At 41.1% G+C, this 19,570-nt stretch overlaps 1 protein-coding gene across 2 annotated transcripts in view; it reads left to right on the top strand.

Annotated features, from left to right (window-relative positions):
* The window catches only part of LDLRAD3 (low density lipoprotein receptor class A domain containing 3), a 256,012-nt gene extending 238,082 nt beyond the window's left edge, over positions 1–17,930 (top strand). The window contains exons 5-6 of one of the 2 annotated variants that reach the window (XM_074230483.1): positions 11,251–11,596; positions 13,805–17,930. In XM_074230483.1, coding sequence (XP_074086584.1) covers positions 11,251–11,596; positions 13,805–14,063 — 605 coding nt within the window. In that variant the 3' untranslated portion in view covers positions 14,064–17,930. Of the gene's footprint in view, positions 1–11,250; positions 11,597–13,801 lie in introns of both variants that reach the window. The other variant, XM_074230482.1, reaches the window with a different exon arrangement.
* The last annotated feature ends 1,640 nt before the right edge of the window (positions 17,931–19,570 follow it).

A 19,570-nucleotide genomic window follows, 5' to 3' on the forward strand; every position in this document is an offset into this window, starting at 1 on the left:
TCAGGGGCACCATGATATTATCCAGTCCAGTTTGGGGCATATATAACTAGGTCCTAAATGGTGCAAATGATGAATCCCCATAGTATGTATTTGAATCTGTACTATTTGAAATCATCCATCTACTGCATCACCTGCTGCTAGCCTCAGACACTTGCCACAAACTAGTTGGGTGACCTTGGGCAAGTCATTTAACCCTGACTGTTTTGCATCCAGGGCCATCTCCAGTCATCCTGATTCCTATCTGGCCCCCAAACCCAGATGGCTCTGGAGGAGAAAGTGAGGCTGGGGACTTAGCACAGCACCCTTCACTCAAATCCAACTCATGCATTTGTCATTGAAGTCATGATTATGTAAAGTCTGGTCATTTCTTCCAGCCTAATAGAAAAATTCAGTGTGAATTCAAGTCCCCTAATCCTTCCTCTCCAAAGAAAGATTGTTCATCTCTTCATATAGGGTTTGCTAAATCACCTCCATGTATTTGCAGTTTTAGCAAAACTGGGCAAATTACTTAATTTCCTGAGACAAGATTTTATCCTATATAAAATGGAAGTCATTCAATCAACCAGGTAAAATGCCAGCAAGCTTACTATACTTAAACCCTTATTATATTTCAAGCACTATCCTTGACCCTGGGAAGAAAAGTACTAGGAATAAGGGCTAGATCTATAAATTATCAGTATGGAAAACTCCCTTGACCTCTGCAACTTCTATCTGAGAGGCTTCTCTGGAGCACTGAGAGGTTATGAGGACCCCCCAGGTAGGATGTGTCGGAGGGGACGCATCACCTAAGTTCATACTGATTTCAAGACTGACTTAGTATCTTCAAAACCACTCTACCTTGCCTCTAGGGATGCAGAGGTCAATAGCAACAGCAATTCCTGCCCTCAAAAAGTTTATAGTCTACTGGGGGGGAGACAAAATGACTTTTTTGATGGGTAACTTAGAAGGTACATATAGAATAAAGGGAAGATGGAATTAGAAGGTAACAGTAATGCCTATTCTTATATGTTACAAAAAGAAAGATCATATATGTAAAAGTTAAAGATGCTACAGATCTAAATAGTTATTCAGTAGCTCCAACCTTATCTTTGCTGTCTTTAGCCAAGAAAGCACCAACTCCTTGAAGCCTTATTATCCTCATTGTCAGAAAGAAGGAGGGAAAAAACACTAACTACCCACCCTGTGTGTAAGGTTTTTCCCAATTACAAGGAGAATTTTATCTTGAATTGAAATGTTTTTTGATATCCTGCTGCTTTCTTTTATAAAAGGACTACTGTGTCTTTCTTATAACTGTTCATTATGATGCATCTGTTAAAGGGGGATGGATCATTGCAATAAAGGTTGGTTCCGTCTTGTGCCCTCAGCTTCAGTGTGAGCAGAGAAAGCCAAAGTCTTTGATACTAAGTATTCTGGGAGATATGCCTGTCTGTCTGTCTGTCTTCAGGTTTGAATTTCCCCAAATATTTCTTTTTCTCATTTTGAATTTAATCAGGAGATCTCTGCCTATCTGATCCCTGTATCCTAGAGCCATAACTCATTCGTGGCCAAAGTGCCCCCTTTTAATTTCCTTCCTGGCCTGAAGCCAACTGTAAAGTATGCTTGGGTCTGTCTCATGCCTGCTGGCAGATCAGGTTTTTACATTACCCTCCTTTCAGTTAATTTTAGAAACTTGAGTTGCCATGGTAATGGTTCAGTGGGGTTTTCTCAGTTCTCTTTTGATTTAGTCATTTGCTGGTCGGCCCTTTAAATTAAACTTTTTTTCAATAAGCATCTAAATTGGGATGAGGGATGTGCTTGGAATGACGATCTTTAGTAATTCCAACATCACAGAAAAAAAAAAATTAAAGGAACGGGACAACAGAAGTGAGTGAATTGGTGCAGTTGGTTTCCAAAAGGCAAGACATTTGTTGGACCATGTTTAGTTACTGAGAGCCACAGACATGGGAAATGAAAGAATCTCAGGGTTGGAAGAGATCAGAGAGCTCTGGTTACTCATACCTTAACAAAAATCCTCTCTCCAACATAACTAGCAAAAGGTCATCTAGCCTCCGCTCAAAGACTTAAAGAGAGCCCTACTCCCACCTGAGGCCACCATTTTCATTTTTAGCTAGCTCGAATTGTTAGGAAGTCTTTTCCCCCATAAAATAAATTGAAATCAGAACTTTTTGATATTCAAACTATTATACAGACTTTACCATCTCCTTACCAGCAGCCTTGTCCCACTCAAGCCTCTACCATCCTGGGGTCCATCTTCTGCTTGGTAGAACAGCCAATTCATGAGGGTCTTGAACCATGCTCCCTTCAATCTCAGCTCAATTCACACCCAGTTCTTTTGGACCTCCTTTCCTGAAGCTTAGCCCTTCTCTACCTCCCATCACCTTCTTTCCAGCTCCCCCCTTTTTTTTTGCAAGGCAAACGGGGTTAAGTGGCTTGCCCAAGGCCACACAGCTAGGTAATTATTAAGTGTCTGAGACCGGATTTGAACCCAGGTACTCCTGACTCCAGGGCCGGTGCTTTATCCACTACGCCACCTAGCTGCCCCTCCAGCTCCCCTTTAAGTTTTGTTTTAATTCCTTAGAGCGTATGATCCTTGAGAGAAGGGCTCAAGTTGTACCTATCAATAAATGTTCTGCTTCTTTATCACATCTCCTCGTTGCTCCTTGTTTTGCACTCTGGGGCCAAACAGGACAAGTCTGATCACTTTTTCATATATAGTTGAAGGAACCGGGGATGTTTTGTTTTGCCTGAGGAAGAAAAGACTCAAGGGGGACATAAGAACTGTCTTCACATGTTTCCAAGTTTGTTGTGTGGAAGGGGAATTAGATTTTTTTTTCCCTGAGTGACCCAAGAGGGCAGAATCAAGAGCATTGAGGAAGGGAGGAAAGTCTCAAAGAAGCATATGTAAGTTTGATATCAGGAAAAACTTCCTAGGCTTCAGAATTGTCCAAAAGTGAGGTGCTGTCCATTAGTGGACCAGGTCACAGCTAGAAGTGGTAGATTGCTCATCCTTGGAAGTCTTTGAGCAGAGGTTGGAGAATTATTCATTTGATGTTCCTTCCTTCTGTGAGTGGCTAGATGGTCACTAAAATCCTATTGAACTCTCTGATCTTTGTACCAAAACCCCAAAGGCAATTCTGGGCTTTGGAGGCAGAACCCCAAAGAAGATTTTACAGAGCTGGAGCTCGCATCTTCAGTATCATTCACAGCTCTATTATATCTGGAATCTGAACTAGTGAAATCATGGAAGTTTGGTCCAAATGCTTCTAGAGAAAAGAATGAACGATGTGTCCCAGGGAGGCAATAGAGAACAGAGACTCAGAAAACATTCTAATATGTGGAAGAATATGAGCAGGGAGTGGCAAGTGTTCTGCAATTTTTTTTGTTTTTTCCATTTGCTCTTAGGACACACAAGTATTTTAGCAGAAGGTCAAAAGAATGTTTTTAAGTCTATGATCCTTGAAAGGCAATGTAAGAATATTAGTTTTGGAGACAAAGGACTAGGACCAAATCCTGAGTTTGTCATTTATTACCTGTATGACCTTGGGTAAGTCAGCACCCTCTCCAGGCCTCAGTTTCCTCAACTATAGAATAAGAAAGTTGAATTAGCTGGTTTATTCCAACTCTTAATTCTATAACCCTATGATCTTGTGAACTTATTATGAAAGCACAGGGAGAATGTGGAATTTCCATCAATATGGAATTCCCAGGTTCAAATGGAGAACACTCTGATTGAGTTACAATCCCAACTTCCAATTCCCATGGACCATGGGTTGGATATTCCTTCAGCATTACATATGTGTCATCGGAATTAAAATGTAATGAAATTATCTAGTCTAACCTTTTTTATATACACTTGGGGTCTGTATACAGAAAAACAAAACAAACAAAAGGTCCTCATTTTACAGATGATGAAACTGAGAATCAACATGCCAAAATAGGAAGGACTGGCAACTGACTTCAGGTGTTCCAGCTCCAAATCCAGTATTCTTTCCAATAAACCACATTAGGATTTTCTTATTACTGAAGAATTCTCCTCATGCTCATTAAACTCCCAACAGCCCCTCTGTTGTACATTCTTTTGTCAATATAACCAGCTAGTTTAGAGATATCAGCTGAGAATCTAACTTTGATTTCTTTGTAATGGGAGTTTTTAATTTCACATCCTTAAACTTTTCTTTAAAAAACATTCTGATAACTATATTTCAATATAATTGGTTTCCTTTGTAACACTCATTTAAAAAGTTATTGTGAAGAATCAATAAGTATCTCCAGACTGCCAAAGGGACCATGTTATAAAAAAAGTGATTGGAGCCCCTGCTCTGTAGAAGTAATTTCAGAAAGAGGAGAGAATCTGGTACCCACATCAGGGCTAGCATCAGCAGAAGCTGCCTTCCTGCCTCACAAATCTAGTACCCTGCCTTCCTGATTGTGATGACACAGAGTAGCTCAGTAATCTTATATGATCACTCATTTAGCAAGTGTCAAAACTGAGAATTTAAGCCAGATCTCCTGATTTTCAAGACCAATATTCTTCCTAGCCCTTCACATGACATTGGTTGTTTCCTTAGATAGGTAATTGTATATTGCTGTAATGCCTTATGGTTTGCAAAGAACTTTTACATACATCATTTCATTTGATTCTCTCAACATCCCTGTGAAGTAGTTGCTATCCCATTTTATAGTTGAGAAAACTGAAGGTCAGCAAAGTTAGGCAATTTGCCCAGTGTCACTCAGTTACTCATATCTGAAATGGAATTTGGGGTGCTGGAGGGAAAAATGCAATGGCTTTGAAGGCAGAAGATCCAGATTCAAATCCTACCTTAGGGATTTATGACTTAGGCAAGTCACTTCATTTCCTAGGGCTTAGTGGGAGTCTGGAGAGTGAAAGGATTAGACTAGATGGTCTCTGAAATCCTTTCCAAATTCTGATCTATGGTTTCATGATTTGATGCCAAGTCTGAGTCCAGGGATCAGGTCATGTGACCTTTCATTAAATAGCTCAGTTAGAATTTAAATGCAAATTCTCTCAAACCACTTCTGATTTTCTGTCCAGGGCATCATGCCAGTTCTACCCCAAATACTAAAAAGTTCTACCTTCTGCCCTTCTACCCTCTTTTTTGAATCCTTTGGGAAAATAGTCAACAGGAATTGAAGTGTAGAGGAGCAGATACATGCTCCATAATCTCTAAAATGGTAGACCCAAGAACCATTTAATAAACAATATCCCCAATTACCTATCTAAGGAACCAACCAATGTAGTATGGAGGGTAGGATGTAAATTATTATTATAGATATAAATCATCATCATCATCATTATCATTATTATTATTTTAATTACAGCCAGTGTAATTGGGCAAGTCACATTCCCACTCTGGTCTTCAATATACCTTTTTGTAAAATAAAGGGATTGAACTAGGACTGAACTCCCATGCCTGTCCCACAAAAGATCCTTAATAAATGTTGATTGACTGACTGATGAAGGTCTCTTCTAGCAATGGAGCTGGGGGAGCGCTGTTTAGGTATAATCTATATTTAGTTCAATATGGCATCTTTTCCCATTACTTATGAAGCTATTTGAAATTCTACTATTAGAGAGAAATTCCTTTGAATCTTTTCTGGTTTTGGAATTCCTTATTAAAGAGCAAACACTGATGGAGTAATGGATTCTTTTTCTTTTCCTTTTTTTTTTTTTTAGGTTTTTGTTGTGCAATGGGGTTAAGTGGCTTGCCCAAGGCCACACAGTAATTATTAAGTGTCTGTGGTCAGATTTGAACTCAGGTCCTTATGAATCCAGGGCTGGTGCTCTATCTACTGTGCCACTTAGGTGCCTCAGAGTAATGGATTCTTGAATGCACTGGTAGATTAGCAGCTAGCTCAAGCAAGGTCATGTAGGACTCAAGTGGGGAGTTGGTTGCCAAAAGAGAAAGGTGATAGATAAAAACTTCACCCTCCTCGCAATTTTGCCTTTTATTAGTCCAACCCTAACATTCACTCCACCCAAGCATTTCATCCATTCCCTTGGCCTCTTGTTATTGTTATTCAGCCATGTCCAGTTCTTTCTGACATTATTTGGGGTTTCCTTGGCAAAGATGCTGGAGTGGTTTGCCATTTCCTTCTCCAATTCATTGACAGAAGAGGAAACTAAGACAAATCTGTCAAATGAGCTAGAGAAAGAAATAGCCCCTCCCTCCAGTTCTGTGTGTGTGTGTGTGTGTGTGTGTGTATGCACATGCCAAACATACCCTGAATGGAGATGGCCATGACTTACTCCTTTAAACCGCCTCAAGGACTCCTTCCTGACTGCTGAAGTGGGAACTTTGTAGACTAAGGCAACAGAGGATGAAGGGCAAAGCAACAGCCCTCCATTCCAGGTCATCAGGGCCCTCTACAATCTGTACTCAGATATTTGAAAAACTTGAGAAACTGTGGATTTCTTCATGGTTAATAAAGCAACAGTGTTGAGTGCCACTTGGAATGCTTCTGTTATCAGCCCTTTTCCCTAAATTATTCAGAAAGTTTTTCCACTCAAAAGCTCTCTGCCTGCACCCTCAGCATTTCCCAAGTAATAAGATTTAATGGGTGGAAGTGGCATTGATGAACTGATTTTGTTCGGAGCACCATCCAAACTCACAGATCTGGGGAACAAAAAAACCCAAGGAAGGCTTCGGCTCTTTGGAATTTGAATTAAATCAACCCGTGCCTCCTCAGCCCTTGTCAAATGGAGGAAACAGCAGAGTAGGCAGAGGATTGGAAACCACCTGAGTGGGATTGCTCATGTAGCACTTCAGGGAGCTGGCTGCATAATCAGGTGAGCTCACCCTAGCATCTCTGCACTCCTGGGTGCTTAATAGATTTTATTTGATTATGATGATAATGAGGAAACCCAATGGGATGCAGCCTGGGCTAGAAATTCTGTATGTAGCAAGACAGTGAAGCTACAAGAGGATTCCCCCAAGTCCTCCTTCTCCCCATCCTCCCTCCCTTCTCTCTCTCTCTCTCTCTCTCTCTCTCTCTCTCTCTCTCTCTCTCTCTCTCTCCCTCTTCTTCCTTCCCTTCCTCTCTCCTCAGCAACTGCATTATATTTCTCCAATCTATAGCCATTTCTGAAGGACCCACATATAAGAACCTTTACTTTATCAGCTTCTGGAAGGGCATGATCAGTAGCAGTGGTGAAAGTAGGAAGCATTCAAGTGGTGTTTTCCTTGGACTATGGAATGGATGAGAAGCTCATCACAGAAATGAGAGGCATTTCACAGAACACTCATTAGCCATGACAATGCGGCATTGAGCCAACCTTTAGTTTCTTATCTCAGAAATGGACTTGATAATTTATGCACTGCCTGCCTCAAGGGATTGTTGTCAGAAAAGCACATGGTAAACCCTTACTTAAAGGACGGTACAAACATGAGTTTATTCCTTGCTATGTCTAAATATAGTCTCACTTTGGTGATTCGATGAAAAACTATTCAGTACTTAGTAAATAAACATTGATTAAGGACCTACTATGTGCCAGACTCTATGCTCAGTTAGCCGTCAACATTTTTTTAATGAGGTTTTATTGATGTCTATTTCTATATACCTCTTTCCCTCCCAGAGTCATCTCATATAAAAAGTAATAATAATTTTATTTTTGGGGTTTTTTTTTTTGCAAGGTAATGTGGTTAAGTGACTTGTCCAAGGTTGCACAGCTGGGTAATTATCAAGAGTCTGAGGACTGGATTTGAACTCAGATCCTCCTGATTCTAGTGTCAGTGCTCTATTCACTGTGCCTATCTAACTACCCCACAATAATTTTAAAGTAAAAAGAAAAAGAATCTGTATAACTGATCCCTACATATGAAAACTCTGAAAATATGAAGAATGTACGACTCTTGTGACATACCAAATCTGCAGAGGCTGGAGATGTCTAGGCATATCTCCTCTTAATTCAAGGCACACTCAGCAAGTAATGTTTCCTATGTCTCAGGCATTGTGCTAAGTTCTAAGAATACAAAGAAAGGTGAAAACCCTCCCTGACTTCAAAAAGTTTACATCTGACTTGGGGTAGAAGGAAAGACATTTACAAAGACATATCAAGCTTTTATTAAAAGGGGGTCAGCTAGGTGGCACAGTAGATAGAGCACCATCTCTGGAGTCAGGAGGACCTGAGTTCAAATTTGACCTCAGACAATAATTACGCAGCTGTATGGCCTTGGGCACATCACTTAACCCCATTGCCTTGCAAAAATCAATTTAAAAAAGAACCTACTGTTTATCAGACTGACAGGTGGTAAAATGGTGACAAAATGATGAGAGTACCACTGATCCTGGAGTCAAGGAGTCTCAGAGTCTCATCTTCCTGAGTTTTAATCTGCCTTACTAGACACTTACTAGTTCTGTGATCCTGGGAAGTCACTTCACCCTTTTTGCCTCAGTTTCCTCATCTGTAAAATGAGATGAGGAAGAAATGGCAAACCATTCCAGTATCTTTGCCAAGAAAACCCCAAACAGGGTCACAAAAAGTTAGACATGACTGAGCAACAGAAACAGCAAATATGTTGTTTTCTAAGGGCAGGGACCCTTGCAGAGGGCTTGGTGGCCCCCCTTTGTACTTGAGTTTGTCCACTCTGAATTACATGACCTCTGAGCTCCTTTCCCACTGTAATTGTGGAATTCTACAAAAAGAGAAAGCAATAGGGCAGGGACTTAAGAGAGAAATGGGAAGAAATGGAAACTTTCCCATGTTTTACAGTTCTTTAAATGTGAGGGACAAGGCAACTGTGATCTTAGTAATTGGCCAGGAGGCTCATTAAGCTCTTTAGAAAAGTAGGCCTAGTTAATGATTTAATAAAAGATGACATTTCAAACACAGTGGAAATTACACCAAGCTTCCCTGAGTTATGTAATGTCATAATCTCCCAAGCATGTGTGATTTTTTTTCCCCTCTCCTGCCAAAGTGGGGAAATCTGGAGAGAAATGTAAACTAGACTGTTAGACTATACCGACGTTTTACATTCCAGTCATTTTAAAGAGGGATCCCAGATGGACTCTTAAGATTTCAATTGCTTACACAGAAGTTGGTGTTCAGAAAACTCTGGGCTGGCTTGTCAGCTCAGTGAAAAAAGAATCCCTTCCCCCAACCTCTCAACCACCTTCCTCCTTTAAATATAACACCGATAATTAATTGGATCCTGTGCACCACAGAGATAATGGAATTTTTCTAGCCCTTGTCTATCAGGGCAACTGGAGAAAGTATTAGTGTGTCCTTAAGGGAAGAAGAAAGGGAAACCCTGGAAATGGATTCTGTTCCCCTAAGTTTCCATATTAAGTAGAAACACTTGCCAGTAGGTCAGAGATTAGATAGGGATCTGGGGTGATATTTTGTGTTGTCCTGGATCTGAAATAATCACACATATACACACTCACATGCATACATTCACATCCATCTTTTCATTCTCTAGGGGACCCCTGAGAGAGCATCCTGTCAAAGATGGAATTGTGCCCCCTCTTCCCAAGGGTTGATGGATAGCTCACCATCAACAAGAACGCCCAAGACAGATTTTTCTTTCCCCACACATACTTAAGTGCTCAGCAGTGCTTCTCTCTTTGTGCCTCTTCTGTCCTGTAGATGACATGTTAAATGGGTTCCAAGTATTTGAGATTCACTAAAGTCTCATTGGATCCCATTTCAGAAAATCTAAAGATGCTAGGTAGGCAGATGCTTCCTTACCCTCCTCTGACCACATTTGGGCATGGAGAGGAGAGGAATCAGAGCATCCATAGCTTTTTGAAAGGGCATGACGTTCTTGCTTTGGGTTGCCTTGGTACCCACCTGAATTTAGAATCAGAGCACCTGGTTATAATGCTGCCTCTGATCCTTACTCTGTGTGTGTGTGTGTGTGTGTGTGTGTGTGTGTGTGTGTGTGTGTGAGAGAGAGAGAGAGAGAGAGAGAGAGAGAGAGAGAGAGAGAGAGAGAGAGAGAGAGAGAGAGAGACCCCTTAGGCAATTGCAGGTAAAATAGAAACATGTGAAGGAAAGAAATTTAGTTTGGTTTCCTTTTCTCTCTTGTTCTGGCTTTGTCTCTATATGTTCTAAAATACATGCTAGTGGTAGCTAGGTGGTCCACTCAATGGAATGCAGGATATCAAATTGGGAGTTGTTGTTCAGCATGGCACAGACATTGGAGTGGTTTTCCGTTTCCATCTCCAGCTCATTTTACATAAGAGGAAACTAAGACAAACAGGATAAAGTGACTTGCCCAGGGTCAGATGCTAATAAGTATCTGAGACTGGATTTGAACTAGAAAGGTAAATCTTCCTATCTCCAGACCTGGTGCTCTATCCACTGTGCCACCTACCTGCCCATAGAATCAGGAAGACCTGAGTTTAAATCCAGCCTCAGATAGCTGTGGAACTCTGAGCAAGTCTCTCAGCCCCAGTTTCCGCATCTGTAATATCCAACTGATGAAAGCAGCTGCCTCATAGAGTTGTTCTGAGAGTCAATTGAGAATATATATATGAGATGTTCTGCAAACCTAAAAGAGTCTATCATAATAAAAACTCACTTTTAGTACACATAGAGTGCTTTGCAAACCTTTGCAGCTCAGATATGCAGCCCACTCACTCCTGAATTGCATTCTGAAGCAGGTAAAATCCAACTGAAAAATATTTATCACAATAAATAAAAATATAATATGAGCTACATATTCATTTGTAGTTTGTTAAGCCAATACACAGCCTACAGGGGGTCCTTATGTGTGGTTTAATGGTCCTGGTTTCTATTGGATTTTGATACCGCTGATATCCATGGTAGTTCTTTTTATTCCTTGCTCATAATAGATATATACCATACTCATTGCTCTCTTTCCTTAGAGCAGCTGGTTCTAACATTAGGCAGACCTGTCTGCTGCCTGCCTCTGCCACACAGGAAGAGGAAACGTCAACATCTATAACATCGCCATCTTGCAGAGGCAAAAGTTGAGACCTAGGGAATTGGAAGGATCATATGAGATAATGGAGTAGGCCTAATCCCCCGCCCCGCATTACCCCCACAGTGAGGAACAGGATTGGGAAAGGAAGAACTGAACTTTTCCATCTCTGAACCCTCTGCGGAATGCTTTGCAGAGAGGACATAGACCCCAGGGAATAACAAAAAGAGCTTTGAGCTCTGTACCGGGACTGGTTTGGCAATTTTTAACACAATCAGTGATGTTACTACAGGTGACTAACAGTACTTTTCCTTTTGTCATGACCACTCTTCCCTTATGGCAGAGGCGGGCAGCGGGCAGGTCTACGTGACACCGGAGAACCAGCTGCTCTACTACCCCAGCATCACCTATGCCATCATCGGCAGCTCTGTCATCTTCGTGCTGGTGGTAGCCCTCCTGGCCCTAGTGTTGCATCACCAGCGGAAAAGAAACAACCTGATGACACTGCCCGTCCACAGGCTGCAGCATCCTGTGCTTCTGTCTCGCCTGGTAGTTCTCGACCACCCGCATCGCTGCAGTGTCACCTACAATGTCAACAATGGCATCCAGTATGTGTCCAATCAAGTCTACCACAATTCACTGGACCTGGACTCTCCCCCCTCCTACTCAGAAGCTGTGCTGGACCAAAGGTAGGCATCTCAAAACCAAGTCCTGACTTTTATTTCTAGTCTAAATCTGAGAAAATTCCATCGTCCATTTCTTTGCTTTAGTTCCCCTATCTGGAAGGACATCCTTCCTGGAAACTGGAGTCATTCATCTAAATCATAGATTTATAGTGTGAAGGGGACCTTTGAGACCATTGAGTCTAAGCTCTCCCCATTATGCAAATGGTAAAACTGAGATGCAGAAAAGTTGCCCAAATCACAGTGCTTGCAAGAGTAAGGTAGGATTTGGATACAGGTCTTCCAAGTTCAATGTTACTTTCACTATTCATACTGCCTCTACCATTGTAGGCATGAGTTACTTAGGCATGCATAACAGAAAAATATGAGCATAAAGTAATTGCTCAATAAATGAGGAACAGAAAAATATGAGCACAAACTAATTGTTCAATAAATAATTATGTATCATAATGTAAGAATATAAAGTCAATCTATTATAATAGGACTGAAAAATGTAAGGAACTATGATGGTCAGCTACTCTCATTTTTAAAAGTGAGGAAATTGGTCTAAATGCTACAGAGAAATGACCATTGGGTGTGAAGTCAGAGAAACCGGGTTCAAAATTAGGATCTCTCACTTATTATCTTTGTGACTTACAGCAAGTCATTTAATCTCAAGTAATAATTTAACATAATAACAATCATAATTTATTTAATATGAGTTAATCTCAGAAAGTCAAGTAATTCACAGCTCAGCTCAGGTCCAATGAGATACCTATAAAAATCCAGAATTTTTTTAAACTCATAGGTGTTAATCTTAGTTTAACTAAATTAAAATCAGTCCTGAGTTTAATATGGGTTAATTTCAGTTTACCTATTTGGAATACAAGGGGACTGTGCTAGATGACCTCTAAGGTCCCTTTCAGCACTGGGACTATGGCTCTATAGACACAGAAACCATAAATTTAGAACTGGAAAAGACCTTAGATATCATCTCAGCTAATTTCTCAATTTATTGGTGAGAAAACAAAGGCTCATGATGAAATGACCTGTCCAAGGTCACACAGGCATTAAGTAGAAAGAATTCATATGATCAGAAGATGAAGAACCAAAAGAGACCTGGGATGTCATCTAGTCTAGCCACCTCATTTAAAGATCAGGAAATCTTGACATAGATGAGTTAAGTGACTAAGTGTAGGAGCACAAGGATCCAGCTCAGCTATTCATTACTTTATGACCCCAAGCAAATCACTTGCCTTCTCTGGTCCCCTCGATTGCCTCATCCATAAATGAGGTGGTTGAAACAGATGACATCTAAGGTCCTTCCCACTCTAAATCTGTGGTTTTAGATGCTAGAACCATTGTTCTTTTCCCTCAGAGCCCAACTTCAACTTCCTTAAATGATAGTATATCTGCAATCTTACATCAAAACTGGTTGGCATCTCTCCCCTGGGAATGTAGAGGCTTCTTTTTATGAAGAATGACTGGGAATAAAGATTTTGAATCTTTTTTTAAGATTGTACTTCATACCAAGCTTAGCAAGATGTAGGAGCTGAGACTTGGCTTCTTACTTAGGCAGCAGTGCCATCTTCACTATCCTGCGGGTGGCACAGCAATGACCCTGTGACAAGAGGGCAGAACAATAGAACGGTCACTCCTTGGTTCTTATTATGTGACCTCCTCCATCTCACAGTGAGGGAATTATATCTTGAGAGCCTGAGTGTAAAGGGAGAGGTCATATCCTTGTTGAATTACATCATTCTGAGGATGTGGTTTTGGCCTTGCCTGAAAAACCATAAGGAGACAGAATAGAATATCCTCTTCTATTGCCGGAGTTGTATTGTTTCAAAACTGCTGAAACAAATTGATCCTTGGGATCATCTTTTCCATAAGGAAAGATCAATCACAGATATTAGTTAAGCATTTTCTATGGGCCTGCCCTCAGGGAAGTTGCAGTCTTTTGGGAAGATGGCATTTCGATTACTATATATCTGATTCACACACACATACACACACACACATGAAGGAAAAACTTGAATGACTGGAGACTTGGAAGACCTCTGCAAAAAGTGGCAATTGAGCTGAGTCTTGAAAGGGGTTCAGAGAGGGTCCCCTATTTCTCCTTGTACGACATATTGAAACAATTACTTTCAAAGAGGAATGTCTCTTTGCTAGTTCCACAGTCTCTAATCTATTTTTTCTCCCACCCTTCTCTTCCTCTCCTCTTTACAGCAGACCCCCGTGGTTTGACCTCCCTCCTCCCCCTTATTCTTCAGAAGGGGACTCCTTGAGTCAGACAGAGCTGCCCCCGTACCGCTCCCGAGCCGGGAGCGCTGCAAGCTGCAGCCCCACAGCAGATGGTGGTCTCCTCAGCAACGACAGCGGTCAGCCCCAGGATGGTGGCAGCTACAGCGAACACCCTCATCCGTCTCCAGAGAGAACACCAGAGCCAAGTGACTCACTGCTCAACTCAGGCACAAGGGGGGACCTCTAAAAACGGAGGCATTTTTAAAGAAGTCCATATGGGTTAATCTACGGTGGCTTGTTACCATTTTACATCTTTGTGCTTGTGGTTGGCCCTTGATCTTTAGGAGATCACAAGGGGATGGGTTGGGGGACTTGGAAGAAGGGAGATGGGGCATTATTCCAAGGATCCCAGTTAATAAGATTTGTTTTTTACCATTAGATCACTCTTGTGCTCTTTTCTCAGACTCCCAGATTCACAAGACTCCCTATTCATGATGCTTCTTTGACTCCCCCACCTCTCTCTCTCTTTCTTCCTTTCTCCTCTCTTCTCTCCTTCTCTCACCCCCTCTGTCTGTCTCCATCTCCTTTTTTCTGTGTGTCTGTCTGTCTCTCTCTCTCTCTCCTTCTCCCATCCCCACCCAACTCTGTTGTGGTTGTTGTAGAAAACAGTATTTAAAAACCCTTTTGAAGAGTCTTTTAGTATGGATTAGTCTGACCCAAAGAACGAGATGGGATACTAGGCCCTAATACTAATAATACTGCTCTGTGCTTCGGATCAGAATAGTCAGGACATAGTGACCAGGGAGACTCTGTAAAACTGGCCTGGAAAATATCAATGGCCAGCTAAGAAGCAGCATATCTCAAAAACACCTAACTTTTTGTGAGCCCTGGGTATCTTTGACAAGGAAGCTTTTTCAGGATCAATAACGATAGTTACCACTTTGAGGCTTGCAAAGTGCTATAGAAACAATATTTCATTTGACCCTTGGGGTAGGTCCTATTATTATCTCCATTTTGCAGATGATGAAACTGAGGCAAACAAAGATAATTGCCCAGGGTCCCACAGCTAGTAAGTACCTAAGATCAGATTTTAATTTAGGTCAATCCTGGCTCCAGGTCCAGTATTCTCTCTGTAGTACCACCTACCTGCCATACATTTTTATGCCAAATAAAACACATAAGATTATAAAGGAAAACAGTTGTCATGGGATACAGTTCTCAAGATATATTAAAAATAAATAAATTCATAGATCTTAAATTAAGTAGCCCTGGAGAAGGTGCTTAGGTTCTTTCTTAGGTCCCCTAGCCTAGGATGGTTCACTTAAGGAGTGGTGCTGCCTGGAATGGTCCTTTGGAGGGGCCCCTAATGAGAATCAGCCTCCTTTCCCAAGGATCCCATTGTCTTCATCATACTCTGTGGCTTCTCTGATCCTTAGATGGTGACTGTCCTCTGGAGAGTGCCACAATAAAGGGACCAGAGTCTCTCATCCCTTCTCCAAACTCAGAGAAAGGGAGAATTCTATTTGGGTTAGCTTTGCCCCCCTCTCTCTCTCCCCAAAATCACAATGATCCCAGCTCACAAGAGGCAGCATAGCGTGCTAGATAGACAGCTGACTTTGCAGTCAGGAAGACTTGAGTTCAAAGTCTTGGATGTGTGACCTTAAGCAAGTCATTTCTCAGTGTCCCAGTCAATCTTTTAAGACTATAAATGGTAGTTTAGGGGCTAATTTATATTTTAGGAGGTAAGGAATGAAGGTGTCCTTCCCCAGGAATTTCCTGCAGTAATGAATTCACAGATCTAATTTTTTTAAAGAAAGAAGGAAAGGAAGAAATTAGTATTTTCAAGGTTTCAGGGTACTTTATATAGATGATTTTACTTAATCCCCACAACAACCCTCTGAGGAAGGTCCTATAAGTATTATTATCCCCATTTACTAATGGGGAAACTGAGGCTCACAGAAGATGAGTTGATTTGTTTGTGGTCATATTGTTGGAAAGCATCTAGGGTAGAACTTGAATCCAAATCTTCCTGACCCTAAGAGCACTGCTCCTATCCATTTCACTAAACTGTCTCTCTCTATCACTGTCAACCTTCTGTTCCAAACCCATATCCATGATTAAAAATGTTGATTTGAAGATCTGTATTTTAGCACCTGCCTACAAGAGCCTTAAGAATGTCTTAGTTTTGAGCTCTCTTGAGAGCTGGAGTTAATATTAGGATGAAAGCTCCTTGAGGGCAAGAACTATTGAGTTTGTTGCCTTTGTATCCCCCCAACACATAGAACAGTGCCTGAGTCATAGTTGGCACCTAATAAACCACTTGTTGATTTGAACTGAACTGCTAACCCCAGGCAGATGGGGTGAGTGCCCATCAACACCCAATACCACTTTGTTCCCAGAAGTAAGGAGGTGTCAGATCACCCAGACACCTCTCTCAACATGGGAGCATTTTTCTGCTTTGGAAAGCGTAGGCAGCAGGCAGCGAGTGGTTGGCGTCAACGATGCCCCATTTGGACTTTTTTCCCAACCCCACCCCCAACCTAGGCCAGAAATACATTTGAAATGGTGTGTTTGTGTTTTCCCTTCTAGTTAAGGGCCTATTTATATGTGTATAGGAAGGTGTATTTTTTTTTTTAATGCGGTCCAAAGAAAGATAGATGTAAAAGGAGACTGTGCCTTTTTCATCCCTAAACCTTTGGTAACAAGCCACACTCGACTAACCCACGTGCTAGGAGTTGGTGCACTTAACGCACTTTGGGGGCTGTTATTTATCATTTTCTTGAAGGAAGTAGAAACAGAAAAATATTCCTCTCTCTTATCTGAAGCGCTGTGCCGGCAGGCTTTTGGCCTTGACTATGGACTGAGGAGGGAGGCAATGGGGGCTTAGAAAGGAGGAAGAAGCTGTTCTCCATGCAGGAATAATGGGAGAGGTCTACTCTCCTCCTTGGATTAGCCCTATGCAACACCTTGTAGAGTCCCACCGAAGCCTGTTACAACTGGAACCAAGCGATGATGTCTTGGAGAAGCTCTGAGCCAGACCACTCATTCTCCCATGGGCTCCCTTTCTTGATTCAAGGAATTGCAAATGATGTATTTGATCCAAATGTCTTATTAAAACATTACCACAGGTGATGAGGGCGGGATGGCGTTGAGAGGGGAAGTTGGCTGAATTATTGACCTTGTTCTGAAGCAAATGGATGGAAGGTACTCATAAAAGAGCTAGCTAGACACTCTGGAATTTTTAATAAAAAAAAACTAGCCGTGTGTCTGTCTTTCTGAGATAACATCATGGTAATTTTGTCTATAGCCCAATGGTTTAAAAAAGAAGTTCTGGTTGCAACATGAGTTTTGAAGACACTTGGCTGGGTAAATCATCTCCTCTAAGTCAGAATGATTGGTTTTATTTCTGCCCTTTGATAGTTCAAGGGAATGTCTTCTGTTGCTCTGGAAGTTGGACGGGGAAAGGATTCCAATTTTAATTAATAGGGCAGTGAATTAATCTCAAGCTCTCTCCTGCTTCTAGACATCTTAGGGAAGACAAATGGTCTTCATAGATAAGAAAAAACTATTAATGATGAAAGAACACAGGGACATTTTTATTACAGATTTGATTTTTTTTTTAATGAATACTGTAAAAATATAAATAGGGCCTCTGAGCTGCCATTTTTCCCCTTAAGTAGGCAAACAAGTGGCCAGCAATCATTTTGAACTTCTTCCCATTGGGAGATGTTACTTCACACACTAGAAAAGAATGAGAAGTTGAAGTCTATTCTAGGAAATGAGACCGCTACCTAGGCCTTTTATTTCCCAGGACTAACTTTCCCAGGACGCTTCTGCTTCAAAGTCCCTCCTCTCCCTCCCTACCTCAACACTGACATTTTATGCAAAAAGAGAAAAAGGAAGGAATGAATTGTAATGATCAGTGTGTGATGTTCAGAGTCTCTGTAAACTGGAAAGGTCGTGTGTTCGGGGTTGCTGTTGTTGGTGGTTTTTAATTTTTATACTCTTGAATAAACTTTGCAGTTTCACTCTTGCTAATGGTGTCATTGCTTCTTGACTTCGCCCTTTTCAACTCTATTAGGTATATTTATTAGATCATGACCAATAAATTGTTATTTCAGTCTCTGCCTGTTCCTCGGTTCAAAGCATTTGTAATGACTTTATTTCAGAAACTATTTGCACCCAAGACAAAAATAAAACAGAAAAGAAAGAAATAGTCATGAGATGAGAATCTCAAATATGCCAATATGATTGTCTCCTCACAGTCCTTCTTCTTCTGGGGCCTATAATTTTTTTTCTTTAAGACATGAGGGTCTTAACCACCCAATAATTATAATCCTCTGACTTGACTTTTATGACATTAAGCAAGCCACTAACTTCTATGGGCCTCATTTTCCTCATCTGTAAAATGAATGGCTCAACTTATATGACCCCTAAGGTCCCCTCCTAATCCAAGGCCCTAGACAAGACAGAGGTCAAAGATCTAAACTTGGGATCAACAAGCCTGGGTTTGAATCCCAGCTCTGACTATTGATGTGACTCCAAGCAACTCACTTCTAATTCCAACCCCCAGCCTTCCAGTGCCAGCTCTCCCATGAGACCCTTCTTGATCCTACCAGCACTCCCAATTCCAAAATAACCTTCTATTTATTCTGTAGAGCTTGTGTTTACTATGCATGTGTCTTCTTCATATGTATCATGTGTATACTTCTATGTGGATGTGCTGCTATCTTGTGGTAAAAGGAATAGGTTATGGGTAGCTAGGTAGCACAGTGGATAGAGCACTGGCCCTGGAGTCAGGAGTCCCTGAGTTCAAATCTGGCCTCAGACACTTAATAATGACCTAGCTGTGTGGCCTTGGACAACCCACTTAACCCCATTGCCTTGCAAAATATAAAAACTAAAAATTAAAGGAATAGGCTAGATTGGATGACCGCTGAGGGTCCTTTCTAGTGCTAATAGGCAGCAGCAATAGCCAGAACTTTCAGATTTACAAAGTGCTTGACCTTCACAATAACCCTGGGAGAAAGATTCTGTTATCCCTACTTTACAGATAAGGAAACTGAGGTAAACAAAGGCTAGATGACTTGCCCAGGGTCACCTAGCTAGTGAGTATCTGAGGCTGGATTTGAATTCAAGTCTTCCTAACTCCAAGTCCACTGCTTTTATCTATTATACCACCTAACTACAATAAATCTAAAATCCTAAGAAATTCATATTTATATAGCGTTTTCCTGGTTTGCACATAATAATAGAACAAGGCTTGCCAAGCACTTTATAAATATCCCATTTGATATTTCCAAGAACCTTGCGAGATAGGGTTATTATTATTATTATTATTATTATTATTATTATTATTATTATTATTATTATTATTATCATTGTCATCCCAGGTTTACAGATGAGGAAACTGACAATGGTCACGTAGCTAGGATGTGTCTGAGGCTGGATTTGAACTCAGGTTCTTCCTGATCATTGCTCTATCCCTAAACTCTACATGTGGCAGAACTGGGATTAGAAGCAGGGTAAGAGCTAGCCTTGCTCCTCTTTACACAATATTCCTCTCCCACCTCCATGTCTTTGCATGTTTCTTCTTTACAAAATTAGCTCAAGGACTCCGTCTTACACGAGGCTTCTCTGCTCTCGTGAGTGCCTCACTCGTGATCCCAAAATAAGCTTGCGTCTACTTTGCATATAGTTTGCATATACTTATATATGCACACATCTTCCCCATTAAAAGAATATCAAAGACAT

This window comes from Macrotis lagotis, chromosome 3, assembly GCF_037893015.1.
Source record: "Macrotis lagotis isolate mMagLag1 chromosome 3, bilby.v1.9.chrom.fasta, whole genome shotgun sequence".
NCBI lineage: Eukaryota > Metazoa > Chordata > Mammalia > Peramelemorphia > Peramelidae > Macrotis > Macrotis lagotis.